The sequence below is a fragment of the Hydra viridissima genome, unplaced genomic scaffold (genome assembly GCF_058129835.1).
Source record: "Hydra viridissima isolate aposymbiotic clone 2 unplaced genomic scaffold, HvirCarnegie_v1 scaffold_12, whole genome shotgun sequence".
In the NCBI taxonomy this organism is placed as follows: domain Eukaryota; kingdom Metazoa; phylum Cnidaria; class Hydrozoa; order Anthoathecata; family Hydridae; genus Hydra; species Hydra viridissima.
Window position 1 is genome coordinate 1,829,313 of NW_028324311.1, and position 14,601 is coordinate 1,843,913.

At 30.7% G+C, this 14,601-nt stretch overlaps 2 protein-coding genes across 2 annotated transcripts; one reads left to right on the forward strand and one right to left on the reverse strand.

The window, feature by feature from the left end:
* The first annotated feature begins 373 nt into the window (after positions 1–373).
* LOC145193684 (phosphatidylinositol 4-phosphate 3-kinase C2 domain-containing subunit alpha-like) lies at positions 374–10,128 on the forward strand. Its single transcript, XM_090068376.1, has 4 exons — positions 374–539; positions 709–789; positions 921–1,157; positions 5,315–10,128. Exons 2-4 carry the CDS (start codon positions 735–737, stop codon positions 9,724–9,726), a joined length of 4,704 nt encoding a protein of 1,567 aa, XP_089924502.1. The 5' UTR covers positions 374–539; positions 709–734; the 3' UTR covers positions 9,727–10,128.
* A 1,957-nt stretch (positions 10,129–12,085) lies between these two features.
* LOC145194209 (dolichyl-diphosphooligosaccharide--protein glycosyltransferase subunit dad1-like) lies at positions 12,086–14,249 on the reverse strand. Its single transcript, XM_080071838.2, has 2 exons — positions 13,934–14,249; positions 12,086–12,956 (listed from the first exon to the last, which is right to left on the reverse strand). The coding sequence occupies exons 1-2, from the start codon at positions 14,148–14,150 to the stop codon at positions 12,826–12,828; spliced, it is 348 nt and encodes a 115-aa protein (XP_079927964.2). The 5' UTR covers positions 14,151–14,249; the 3' UTR covers positions 12,086–12,825.
* Between the last annotated feature and the right edge of the window lie 352 nt (positions 14,250–14,601).

The following is a 14,601-nucleotide window of genomic DNA, read 5'->3' on the forward strand; positions in this document are numbered from 1 at the left end:
AACCGTGTGTTAAATAGACGCTTTTTCGTAGCAACACTACTAACACTACTAACTACGGCAAAAATAACAAGAAACCAAAAAAAAATTTTGACTTTAAATTGATGACTTTTAGGATCTCGGGAAATATCTCGTTGAAGTTTACGTCAGATACTGTTCTTTAACACTGATTTATCAATGAATTTCATATATACATTGATAAACTTGCTTGTTCGCTTCAACGCAAGAGCCTAAAACATTTTAGGCATATGTAGGAAAGAAATGAAAACAAAAGTGTCTTCGAGAGTAAACCTTGCTTGCATCTTTTAACTATTTATTAAGTTCCGTCTTTTTAAAATTAGCTAATGCTATCTTCTATAAATCTTTGCCTACACTTGCAGTTAAACACCTTTTCATACCAATAGGTTATGTAGAAAACATAGTTTTACATTTACATTGTTTACGATAGATATTTAAATAAATCTATAACATAGATATCACTTTATATTTGATCTCAAAACACTGTCCAATGAGTCAAATCTGGTAAACCTGATTTTGATAAGGTAGTGTAAACTTTTTTGTTATATATGTATTTATATTTACATATAAACATAGTCAAATCATAATCTACTGTCACTAAAATTTGTTAGATTTTTAAAATATATATTGCTTACTAAACAATATAAGTATTTACTTGCTTTCTAAGCAATATAGGTATTTGCTTGTTACTAGGAGAGATAGTAGACCATAGGAATTTAATGGCTGTAGTTGGGGATCTTATTGACTTTTCTGGTGACACTACAACAGTCTGTGGTAAATATCTCTTTTTTTGCTTGCTTTTGTGTGTAAATATATATTTTTCTTAATTTCTTGCTTTTTCAGGCAAAATGGTGTATAATATGATTGATTACATACAATAATATATAGTTTGCATGTTTATGTAGCTAATTCAGTCAACAATGAGAAACATCATTCCTCAAGTGTAATTAGTTCTTCAATGAGGCAAGCTTCCAATCCTTTTTTTTTCACAACAGAACATCACTTGCCAAACCATTATTTTGATAGTATTTTACCCGACAATGATGATGAAAGTCCTCCACCTTTGCCTCCAAAGCGATTCCATAATAAAGGAAAGCCTTCTGATGGTGGTGGTGATGGACAAAGCAGTTCTTTAAATAAGGGTGAGGTTACTTAGTTGTGTCTTTTTTTTACTTTTTGAGGTCACTGATTAACATACAAGTTTCTAATATATAGGAATTTTTTAAATTGATATATAAGTTTTTGTTAGCACTAATATTTCATATGAAGTATGATAAAATTGATACTTTCATTGACATTTCAATCATTTTTAATGGAAGGTTATTACTTAATTAAAATTTCCATAGAGTTGTTTTATTTTTAAAGTTTGAACAGAAAGTGTGTGGTTTTTAATATGAAGAACTTTGAGTATAAGTAATCATTAATATATTTTATGCATGTTTATTCTCTTATGAGAAATCTTTAGTGAAAGTGTCAATCATTAACTAAAATTAAATTTCAGAGTTTTTTAGATTTAAAGGCTGGTTTTGATAATTTTTTTGTTTTTTTTTGTTGTTGTTGTTGTTGTTGTTGCTTATGTTTTAACAATTGATGGGTTTGAAGGTTCTGTGTTAATAGAAGCATTAACTTGTAATTCTCTTTAACATGATGTTTTATACTCTCTTTATATATAGTAATAGAGATGAGGACAGTTATTATCTCCATATTGAGGCCTGTGTTTGTAAGGAAGAAATAAATCCCATAATATGCTTTTAAATTAAGCATATGTGCCAGAGTTCTTGAGCTAAAAAGCCAATTATAAGATATTGAATAACCCAATTTTTACCCTAATGTTTATTATCTTAATATTAATATTGAAGCATGCATGAATCTAATTTGTTTCTTTAGATTTAGCCTTTGTTTTTTCATATTAGCTGTACCTTTAATGTCAGTAGAAAATAATTTGGATGATGGTTTGGAAGTTTTTAATTTTATTTATGAAATAAGTTGATTTTATGATTGAGATCTCAATCATAAAGTCAATTTATTTCATAAGTAAAATTAAAAACTTGCATAACCTTGAATAAATTTAAAAATTTGCATAACCTGGAGTATAGTGCCATAGAAAAGTGTCTAAAACTTGGCAACTATATTATGTTTCAAGCCTGCTTAGTCCCACAAACTTTTTGTTGGTATATCAGAAAAGTATAAACACGGTATCAGTCTTTATATCAGCATTAGAAATCAGTAAAATGTTGCATTGATTTTTTTTTTTTTTTGCATACAGTAGCTTGCAAAAGTTTATAAACACCTAACTTTTTGCCTTTTCACTAAAAATGAATGAAACTTTTAACAATTTTTCCTCTAATGTGACTACATAGTATAGTTTACTCAAAAAAGAACTTGTAATGGAAGGAAGAAATTCAAATTTGATTGAAAACATAATCATGCAAAAATTTATAAACAGTTCTTTGCTCCATTAAAAAATATCAAAATTTTATTAAGAAAAACATATTAATATTAAAATCAATTTACTGGAGATAATAATTAATTTAAATTGAATTTAAAATATAATGGAAAAGTCTAAGGAGTTATCATAAGAAAAGAAAACTTTGATAATAGAGTGCTGTAGAGGAGAAGATTCCTTATGAGCAAATTTCTGAGCTTTATGATGTGACTATATCAGTCAGCATACCAGTTAAGAGATGGTACTTCACTTGAAAACAAGCATCATCCAAGCAGGCCAAAGATAACTACAGAACATCAAGACAATTTTGTTAAGACAATCAAAACAAGATGCCCACAATAGTGCTGTTGAAGTAAATGGCATTTTGAGCAAGAATTATGGTGTTACGTGCAGCATAGATCTACAAACGTTGCCTGAACTACCATAATTTGTTTGGTTGTTACCAAGAAACTATTAAAATTGTTAATAACTGCTTAGTCTGAACAAAATTTGCCAAAAATTGTTTGCATTGGAATTCAAAAGAATGCTTAAAAGTCTTATTTAGTGATGAATCAAAGTTTTGCATGTTTGGTAGCAATGGTATCAAATATGTGAGATGTCTGAATGTTAAAAGATTTGTTCCTTAATATCAAATGCCAACAGTTAATTATGAACGTGGCAATATAATAGTTTGGAGATTTTTCAGTCGTGATTCTATTGGTCCATTTCATTGCATTAAAGGTATAATGGATCAGAATTTGTATTTAGATATAATCAAGAATGTTATGCTGCTACATGGAAAGGACAAAATGCCTCATGGTTGGATTTTCCAGTAAAACAATCCAAAGCACAGTTAAAATTCTATCAAATTTTTTTTAATTTGAAAAAAATTCCACTTTTGGACTGGCCTTCTCAAAGCCTAGATTTAGATCCAATAGAACATCTTTGGAAACATCTTGATTGTCAATTGAAGAGTGAAAAACCAACCAATAAAAATGATTTATTCAAGATGCTTTCAGATTGTTGGGGAAATATCCCCATAGATGTTCTTATCAACTTACTTGACTCTGTACTCCCTTTTTTTCAAGCAATATTAAAATCTAGAAGCTACCCGACAATAGTGATGTGGTGTTTAAAAAAATGTAGAGGAACTAGAGGTTATATCTCTTTTTTGAAATTTTTCATTTGTTTATAAAGTTTTGCAGGATTGTTTTCAATAAAATTTGAGTTTCTACCTTCCAATACAAGTTCTAATTTTTTTGAGTAAATAATGCTATATGGTCATGTTAGAGGAACAATTGTTAAAAGTTTTATTCATTATTAGTAAATAGGCAATAAGATATGACAAAAGACTCAAAAAATTTATCTGTTTATAAACTTTTGCATGCTGCTACTACTTTTGCTACTTTAGAATTATCCTCAACTGCTAGATAAGAAACATAAAGATACTTGTCTTCTACAAAACAGGATGTTCCATATACAAGAATAGCAATTTTGGGGGGTACCAATAAGAGAATTCATTAGCATTGCACAATTTAGTTTAACTTTCTCTTTTTCATCAAGGAAAATACTTTTTTTAAAATTTTTCTTAAGCCTCTGAACCTCAAGGAATACCTAATATTTTAAAGGAGGTATAGAGCTTGTACAGTTTGCTTTCCAACTTTATAATTAGTTCATATCCAATAATTTTTCTGTACTTCTAATATGAATTGGGTTCATATCCAGCCAATTTCTAATATATCATAATGACAAAGCAGTCAAAGAGTTTGTTACTCTTTGTGAGAAACACGTTTATTTTTCCTTTATGCTTTCTGTAATAGAAATATAACTTCAGTACCTGGACCTGGGCAGGGAATTAGGGGTTCAGATATGTCTTAAATATCCCATTTTTTAATGTTCTCCTCTATATTAACAATAAATTTATGTAAGAATAAAAATCTGATTTCCAACAATGAAAGTTTAAAGTGTTTTGTTAGGCTTTTGGTGGCATTTCACTCACTAATTAGTAATAATTACTGGAGAGTCTGGCACTTATTAGTTAAAAAATTAAAGTTATAAAAACTGACTTATGAGAAACTGATGTGAGTTTTTACCAAACTTCAATACCAATGTAATATCCAGTGTCAATTTTTAATCATCTTGGTATACCAATACTGATAAATATTTGTGGGACTTAAAATAAATGAAGGGGAAAAAATGAGTGACACTTGTGGTTTTGAAATGATCAACTTTCAAAACTGTTTATGGTAATTTCTTTCAAAATCAAAATGGCCAGACCTTTTTTTTTTTAACTTAAAATTTAAATCAGGTTAACTCACATTATTGGATTATTTGTTGTTTTTCTTTGTTTAAATGCAGGAAACAGTTTGAAACTGTTTTTTAATGACAGAAATTGTTTTCACATCTGTAAAACTTTGTTATTTTAAAAAATCTGATGGTTGTAAGATAACATGGTTTTTTATGTTTACTTGCAAGTGAATAGAAGTTATAATCTGTAATTTTTTTAGGAAAGTGTTTAAGTTAGTTTCTTAATGGTAATGGCTGTGAAATGGTCAATTGAAAAGATTTAAATATGTATTCTATTAAAATATACAGTTGAAAACTTGTAATTGATGAAAAATTTCAGTTTAAATGAAATTAGAAAAATATGTTCAAAGGTAATTTCAGAATTTCCTAGGACAAAATTTCTTAACAATAGCTACTATTCTGTACTAACAACTTCTATGCTTGCCATTTATCTAATCTAATTTGGTATTAGCTCTTACATTCATTTTCCTATTTTTATTTATAAATTTATTTTGTATTTAAAATATAATGCTAGTTAATTTACAAATAATTACAGTTTTTCTATTTTTCTAAATTTTAATTTCCCAGAATCACCAACATTTCTTCGTGTAAATACGTTTTCACCACCTGTTTCATTGAAAAAGTCCTCAAAGACATTTGAAGGTAGCAAAATTAATACAAAAAGAGAAGCTGAAGAATCAAACTGTTCTGAAAAGAAGAATCATTATCAAAGAAGATGTTTGTTATCATTAAATGAAAGCTTTAACAAAAAGACTTTTAAAAGTCACTCTCTAAATGATTTGAGAATAATGAAGTTTAATGATTCACTTATGCCAATGAGATATTTATCAGCTGAGGATCTGCAGTTTTTATCAGGCAAATCACTTCTCCCTTCTTTAAAACGTACTTCTCTTGCTGGTGGTGTTTCTCAGCTAAATAAACCATCACGACCTCCCCCACCGAAAGCAAATCGGTTCTCGTGTCCTCCATCCAAAAATGTTGGAATTACTCAAGATGAAATTTTCTTTGATAGTGTTATGTTTAAAAAAGCTGAAGAGCGAAATGAGGAAGCAAAAGATTTTTTTAAAACCATGGGTGAGCTACGTTCGCTGTTTATCTACACAGACAAAACAACTAATCCTGGATATATTAAAGCTCCGCAGTGTCAAAATCATGCTTTGGCTGGTGCATTATTTACAATCATGGTGCACTTTAACACAAACTCTCAAGTATTAGTTTGTTTATCATCAATCACAACCAAGGAATTAATTGTAAAAGCTTTTAAGTCTTTTAATGCCAGTTTCGATGAATTGGATGTCATATCAGGTCAGTATCTATTGCAGTTTGCTGGCTATTCAATGTATGCTGAAGATAATGTACCAATATGTGACTATGTTCATGTTCAGGAGTCTCTTAAACTTGACAAGCAGTTAGAGGTGTATCTTGTCCAACAAGATCATGTAAATAAAGAACTTGCCCGTAATGAAAATGATGATAAGGATGATTCTAGAGGAATTCACTTTGATCAATTTTTTAACAATAGTAGATCAATTTGTGTAACTGAAGAAGGTTTATCAGTATTTCTTGAAATGTATAATTCTGAAACTGCACGACTGATTCAGGATGTCACACAGACCTACAAGATGCAGTATTTCCCAGAGCGCTTAATACAGGTAGTAAAAGCTATTTCTACTGCTTTGGGTTGTATTGAATCTCTGCAAGTCCAAGATGCTGTTGCTGAATTGTTGTCAATTAAAGGAGGTTTCCAAATGCATTTAAGTACATCATTACAAAGTAATGAATTTCGGAATCCTCTCTATTTTGATTTAATTCGTTTCGAAAAAGCTTTGCTAAAGTTGACATCTGGTGTATACTCATTAATTGAACTTTATTGCAAATCATTTAATACATCATTTTCTCCACGCTTTTATCGTTTTAAAAGTTCAACACCTAGTTGCTTAGAACGCATTGACCCTCGAACAATAACTGACAATTTTGCTATTCGAATTGTGACTGTTCATCGAATCCCTTCAGATTGGAAATCAGAATTTATCGATTTTGAACTGGAAGCATCCTTATATTACGGGGGTAAATTGTTGTGTCCAAAACAAAAAACTTCGTCCTACAATATTGTGCGTTGTTTCTTTGACCATCTAAAAGTATTTGAACTGATAGAATTTGATATCACTGTTAAACAAATCCCTCGCGAAGCAAAGGTTGCTCTTGCATTATTTGGTTGCAACCAGCCAAAACGAGGCTCAGATGGTAAAACAATGTTAGGTTGGGTATCAGCTAATGTTTATGATTATCAGGGGTTTTTACTATCAGGAAGCAAGTTGCTCGGACTTTTATCAAATGCGGAGTTTAACCCTGTAGCAACTTGTGCTACGAGCAACATCGAACACAATGAGACTGTAATTGTAAAGGTAGATTTTCAAATATACCCCACAGAAGTGATCTTTCCAGAGCCCATAATCTTTGATGAAAGTCTGGTGTATGAGACTCATGATCTTTCCCCAAAGGAAATGGAGTTTATTCAAAAGATCGTAAATAAAGATGTGACCAAACTTTCTAAACAAGAGAGACTTGTAATATGGCGTCATCGCTATAGTTTACTTCAATCTCCAAGTACTCTTATTTATATTCTCTCTTCTGCTCCGAGCTGGGATTCAGAATCTGTTAATGACATTCATGTGGTTTTAGCTGTTTGGGGAAAAGTACCTCCAGAAGAAGCTCTCGTTTTTTTACAAGCTGACTTCCCTGATAAAAAAGTACGTGAAACCGCAGTTTTATGGCTGAATGATTTAACAGATGATGACCTCTATGACTATTTACCGGAACTTGTGCAAGCACTTAAATACGAAGCTTACCATAGATCTGCATTAGCTAGCTTCATTATAAAACGAAGTTTATCCAGTCCACGTCTCGCCCACTTTCTATTTTGGCATTTAAAATATTATATAGGAGATATTCAATTTGGTCAACGTTTTAAAATCGTCCTAAGTGGTCTCTTAGGTGCATGCGGAGAAGCAATGCGAAATGATTTGAGCAAACAAGACAAGCTTGTATGCATGTTAACAGATATAGCGAGCAAAATGAAAGATTGTAAAGTTACATCGAGAAAAACTTTTTTGCAAAACGAACTTGAAAAACTGACCCTTGAAGTGAATACTTGTTTTCGTCTACCTATTGAGCCAACTATTCGAGTTTCAAGCGTAATTTCAGAAGACTCTTCTTATTTTAATAGCAATACGCTGCCCTTAAAAGTAGTTTTTAAAAATGCTGATCCAAAAGGCAATAAAATACCATTGATTTTTAAAGTTGGCGATGATCTTCGCAAAGATCTCGTCACAGTGCTAATGTTCCGGGTCATGAACAAGTTTTGGATAAATGAGGGTTTAGACCTTAAAATGTTATTGTATAAGGTCCTACCAACTGGACCTTCAATAGGATTTATTGAAATGGTTCCCGATGCTTCTACATTCAGGGAAATACATATTGAACACGGTTTGACAGGTTCTTTCAAGGAAGATTCTCTTGCTTTATGGCTGCAAAGATACAATACTTCTGAAGTTGAGTATGCGCAGGCAGTCAAGACATTCACAGCTTCGGCAGCAGCTTATTGTGTGGCTACCTACCTATTAGGAATCGGGGATCGTCATAATGATAACATAATGTTGACAAGAAAGGGACATTTATTTCACATTGACTTCAGTAAGTTTATGGGGGCTGTGCAAATGTTTGGTAGTATAAAAAGAGATCGAGTACCTTTCGTTCTTACCCCGGACATGGCTTACGTGATTAATAACGGTTTGGCACCTACACCAAATTTTCAAAAGTTTATAGAATATTGTTGTAATGCTTTCAACTCTATCAGACGGAAAAAAACATTGATTCTTAATCTATTAGGTTTAATGGTGTATTCTGATATCTCTTATCTTTCGACCAAGGAAGACTTGTCATACATTGAGGATGCCTTACAGCCTCATTTAACTGATGATCAAGCTACAACATTTTTTACTAGACTAATTGAAGGTAGTCTATCATCTCGGTCGACTCAATTGAATTTCTTTATTCATAATGTTGCGCAGATTAAAACTTCAGGTGATACTCTGTTACGAACTTCTCGATCGAATCCTCTATTCTCGTTTTCTAATAAAGTGCACAGTGTTGATGAGGACGGCGTATTTACATCAGCTCGCGTTGTTGACTTTCAAAAGCGTTATTTCCCGGATAAGCACTACGTGTTTGTAATCAATACAATTCGTGAGAATGAGAAGTTTCCATCCTTTATATTTCGACGTTATGAAGATTTCCAGGAGCTTCATTCGAAATTAACTTACGCTTTTAATGTATCTACTGCAATAACCCTTCCTGAGTTACCGCCTAAAGTATTGCTCGGGCGTAGTCAGGTTCGTGAGGTTGCTGCTCGACGTCGCGTCGAATTGGATAAGTATTTAGTTGAGTTGTTTTGCATAGAAGAGGCCTGGCGTTCGAACATTGTTCACACGTTTCTATATAGCTATATAAAAGATAAAGAAGAACAGAGACGATTCACAGATTATGTGTACTTGCTTGAACAAGGACAACACTTGTCTAGAATCGGTGGTAAAGTAAAACTGTCCTTGGTTTACAAGAACGATGCCTTCCATATTCTTGTAAGCCACGTAAAAAACTTAATACCTAGACGCATTGAAGGGGTTATTGATTGTTACGTTAAATGCTACCTCTTGCCAGACCCAATGAAATGCACTAAAAGAAAAACGAAAATATGCAGAAAATCGCTAAACCCAACTTTCAACGATATTCTTGTTTACGATTTTCTTCCATTAGAATTACTAAGCAAACGTATTTTGCAGGTTTCAGTTTGGGAACACGATCCTCTAAATATCAACGAGTTTCTAGGCGGTGTAGATATTTATTTGAGTAATTTAGACTTAAGGAAACCTACTTCAGATTGGTTTATATTAACAAACATAAGTTTAGAAGATTGGTCATAACGAAATTTATTTCACACTTAGATCCTCCTATTCTACCCCTCCCCTGCCCACTTCCACTTCTTTTAGTCCCTTTATAATTCTCTCTTGATAAATTCGTATTATTATTAATCTAAGCCTTCACTTAGTTATTTCAAAAACATATTCTAATTAGTAATTTAGGTATAAACGGTGTTTCAATTTAGCCTGTATACATTTTTTTTAATTTTAGCCTGTATACATTTTTTTTTTAATTACACAAATTATTATGGTTTTATATAAAGGATAAGATTTTTAATCTGTTTCCGATTTTTAAATTGATATTTATTTAATTCACTTAATTTAATTCAAATTTGTAAATAACTCAGCATAGATAAAGGATATTTGTAATTTTTGTAAATAAAGAAATAACTTAATATTTATCTATATGGTTATTTCATTTTATGTCACCAATCGAAGATGAGGCTGTAAGAAAAATTTGACTTTGGTATGTATGATGCAAATAGTTTTTCTTTTTCATTATAAAAAAGCCAAAGAGTTGAAATCACGTTGAAAATACTGAAATTTTAACCGGGTTTATTTGAATGTTTCTTTGAAAAATTTCTTTGAAAAATTCTTATTTCTTAAAATAACTCAGGAATTTTTTTTTCTGCATATTTTTAAAACGCTGTTGAAATATTTGAATTGAGCCAACTTATTTCCAGATTCGAAAGGATCAGGTTCTTTTCAGTAAATCTCGAGCTTAACAATGGAAGATTCTTTGGATAGCGAACAAAATCATTTAATTCGTGTTGTGAGAATTTCTGTGGAATCAGTTCTATGTATCTTTTATCCAGCTGATATCCGTCTAGCATTCCATTTTCTAATTCAATGTTCACAGCATTTATGCCATTAAGTTTCATTTAAATAAGAGTGGCCATCTCATCACTAATAAGTTAGCTGAAGTTAGCTTGAGCAAATTTGGATGTTCAATTTTTAAAGTAAAACCTTGAACTAAATGCTTTATCTTAACCACGTCGTTTAACTAAACTAAGATCAGCTTGTAACACAAATTATGAGTTTTAAAAAAATTGAAATCCCTAATTTGAACACATAAAAACAACGTAGAAATATTTTTATGCATAAAGGAAAGATTTACTTCTTTCGCGTTTAAAAAAAGGCAGTAAATTTACTTTACTAGTAAAGCTTTCCACTCGCTTTTTGAAATATTTTATCCTGCTTCTTCTGCAGCTATCGAAAGTTTTATGCTAAAGAACTTTTTAAAGAGTTTACGCTGCAGAACATCTGGAAAGAAAACATCTAAAAAAGTTATAAAATTTAATGTCTCAATTTGCTTAATGATAAACCGCAACTGATTTTTACAGACATTAAAACATGTCTTTTAGTCTGGTGGCTATGAAGTAGCTACAGTTAGGAGAGGATATCTTACTAAAAAATAGATAAATGAAACTAAATGCGGTAAAATGAAAAAGCATTTTCAATCTGAATCTAATGAAGCAGAAGTTTAGATAACAGAGATAAGATCTAGCGCATTGCGTAAACAAATACCACATGTTAGAAATTTATAGGGCTATTCATTAGATTTTTTATTTACAGAGTCATGGATCAGGAAAATTTAACATGAATTTTTTGGTTTGATATATTGCTTCTTTTTTTTTAAATCCAAAAATTTTGTCTTCAAAAAGAAGCAGCAATAATTAAAATTTTGTCAAGTTAAGGATAAAGTACGATGAAATAACTGATTCAACAATTGCACTTCAGAACATTGGACTATTAGATTTAGTGTCAGATATGTTTGTGATATAGTTATTACGCACGTGAATTTTCGAAAGATAGATTTTGAAACTTTTCCAACTCTCCTCGTACTCAAAAGCTCCTCAATGTTTGAACAAAGTCGATATTTGTTGAAAAGTTAAACTGAGATTTATTTTAGAATCACTATTTGCAATGAATCGTGTTAAAAAGAATATTAACAAAAGTCCTTACATACAGTTTAGTAAAATTTTTACTTACACGAAATAAATTTGTAGATTGCTAAGCTATGAGCATTGAGCCAAATAACTGGGGCAATCGTTATTGATGATTTATAATTTATGAGCTACTTGCCTGTTTCGGCTTGAAACGATATTTTGCCGGTTGTAAAAATCCAAAAAGTCTGAGTGTTAGGGCCACATGTGGTGTTTTGCACTTAGAGTTAGGTCATGAGTATACAACGTCGTGTTTATCCCCACAAGTCACAATGTTATTAATCCCAAAAAAAATAAATTTTTTCTTTTTTTTAAAGACAGCAGCTTTGATATAAAACTAAATACTGAGCAAAGTACAGACTTGAAGGAATTTTACATACTGGTTGGATAAAGAACTTGGTAAGACTATACTACACCTATAACTTTATCTCTCCCTATTTCCAGCTCAAATTGTTTCTTTGTAAATATAACAATACTTTACCTTCATATAAGTAGTCAAAACACAAAAAGGATATACGATGGAAATATTTCTAATATCCAATATTGGATCATTTTATATTAGTTTATCATTTGATGTGTGATGAGCCAGGTCTCAGTATATTCACAATAGAGAGTTTACATTTTTTTAACAAGGCATATACCATCCTCCAAAACTCATTTGCTCTTCATTTATTTACTTTCAAATCTAGACCAACATCATTTTAAGGACCTACTTTTTTTTTCTTATCAGAAAAAATGGAATTTCTACATTGTGAAAATTCCAAGACTTGGCTCATCACACATCTTCAAAGATTTTCTTAATTACTATTTTAAAACTGAAAAATTCTTGGAAATTAACAGAATAAAAAGATCTGACATTTACCTAAAAGTACTAACCTCCACAGTATCATTAAAATGATAGCAAAAAAAAAAAAAATAGAGGAAAAGTTAAACAATTCATAAGCAACTGGTATTAGACTAGAATATCAGTTGCTCATGGATGGTTTAACCTTTCAAATAAAAAAATCAGTCTCAAATAACTATATATCACCGAGTCTAGAAACCTTTTTGAAATAAAGAATCCAAGGTGAGAAAAAAAGAAAACAAAAAAATTTTAGCTGTAAAAAATAAGTTTCACTTCATTGTCTTCAGTAAAAAAAAAGCAAAGTTCTTTTTTTCAACCAATAAAATTTATGACAACAAGATGTAGAACAATATTAGCAAAAATAAAGTCAGCAAATGCACGTTCAGCAGATATTCCTTTGAATTCAGATTTGTTGCGAGGATTAGTCTGAACACGTAGACACACTAAATCGAAAGAAAATAAAAGATTTAAAATATAATTCAAGGTTAGTATTTAGTTAGGCAAGTTTATAAAATAAAAAAATTCAAATACTAAATGTTGTCATGGAATTTAATGAGCTCTTGTAAACTAAGCTACAACTGAGTGATAACTAATGGTACAAAAGCTAAAGTTTGATAAGTGCATTTATAGCCTAGCAAAGATTTCTTTTTAGGAGAGAAAATCTAATAACCTCAGAATTCAGGGAACTATTCACTTACTCTTGTATGAAACCTCAAAGCATAACAAGATAATATATTTATATAAAATATATATATAACATAATTAAGAAACAATTCTATAAAACTAGATCATCTAGCAGAAAACAAACCATTTTCTTTTGCCAGCCCTATTTCTGATTATTTCTGGCACTTAAGGAGATTTAACTACACACATATTTGGATTTCATTTTGGACCTTTTTTTAAAATTTTTATTTGGATTATATCTTAAAGTAAGGTGTTAATCTAAGTAGCTTACATTTGACCTGCCATTTATAAACTTTATTTTGAACTCTGTATCTTCACAGTATTTTCATTCTTAATCGATTTTTTTTTTTTTTTTTAAAGTGACTTTCTCTGAGTAAAAAAATATCTACCAACATTAAATGAAAAAAGCTATGTGCAGTAGTAACAGTTATCTGCAGTGATAACAACGATTTTTGTGTAACTAAGACTTATAATTTTCTTTTTAAATTTTTTTTAGAAAACTAATTAAACAAAAACTAAAATAATTTCTTTCTGAAGCAACTTCCACTTTGATACTTTGAGCTAAAAAAAGCTGTAAAAGAAACTGTTTTAACATTGTAGGTATATACAGTTATCAACAGCAGTTAACTGGCTGATACCTTAACAGCAGTTAACTGGCTGATACTTAGCTAGTTACACCATGCACAACTAATTGTAAGAGAAAAAAATAAAACTTTTTACAAAGTTTTCGACTTACCTCCAAGAACAAAAGTTCCTACACAAGATATAAAACCAGATAAAAAAGAATTGAAAGGAAAAGTACCAACTAAGCAGCAGTAAACGAATTGAATGATTCCTGTTAACAAAACGTAAACTAAAAATGAATCTATAATTTTAAGTTTTTGGGGCGTTTTATCATTGTATGCATCATATAGCTTTCTTAAAACAGTAACCAGATTTGCAGCTGCACTCATTGTTGTGCTTTTTCACTCCCAAATCCTTGAAGTTTCTTGACTTGCGGTATTTACAACCTCTATTTGCCACGTCTGTTACGGTATTCTTTCGAAAACTATAGTTCAACGGTTTGTCATGTATACTACTATTCCGCAAATTCTATTTTCATTAAGTAGACTTTCATAGAGGTTTGGTCGCCTATCGTATATGGAATTTCTCAGGGCAAAAAAAAAAGGTCAAAAAGAGATTTACTTAAATAAATATATAAATAAAAAAATGTAAGCATTTTCAGAAACTCATTAAAAAGATAACCCTGTTGACTATTCTACTAGAAAATAACTTCCGGTATTGTACTTGGGGAGAAAAGGTTAAAACTGTTTATTCTAAAGTTTTTTGGGGAGGGAAGGAGAAAATTATGGGAGAAAAAAAGATCAATGGTTCAACTTTCCCCGCACTAATTTAGGCTTGGAA

What these genes read in the sequence shown, in the direction of transcription:
- LOC145194209 (XM_080071838.2), bottom strand. Translation starts at nt 14,150, where the DNA reads ATGAGTGCAGCTGCAAATCTGGTTACTGTTTTAAGAAAGCTATATGAT. An exon ending in AGGAACTTTTGTTCTTGGAG is followed by an intron (nt 12,957 to 13,933) that starts GTAAGTCGAAAA and finishes CTTTCGATTTAG; the next exon opens with TGTGTCTACGTGTTCAGACT.
- LOC145193684 (XM_090068376.1), top strand. Translation starts at nt 735, where the DNA reads ATGGCTGTAGTTGGGGATCTTATTGACTTTTCTGGTGACACTACAACA. An exon ending in TGACACTACAACAGTCTGTG is followed by an intron (nt 790 to 920) that starts GTAAATATCTCT and finishes ATGTTTATGTAG; the next exon opens with CTAATTCAGTCAACAATGAG. An exon ending in AAGCAGTTCTTTAAATAAGG is followed by an intron (nt 1,158 to 5,314) that starts GTGAGGTTACTT and finishes TTAATTTCCCAG; the next exon opens with AATCACCAACATTTCTTCGT.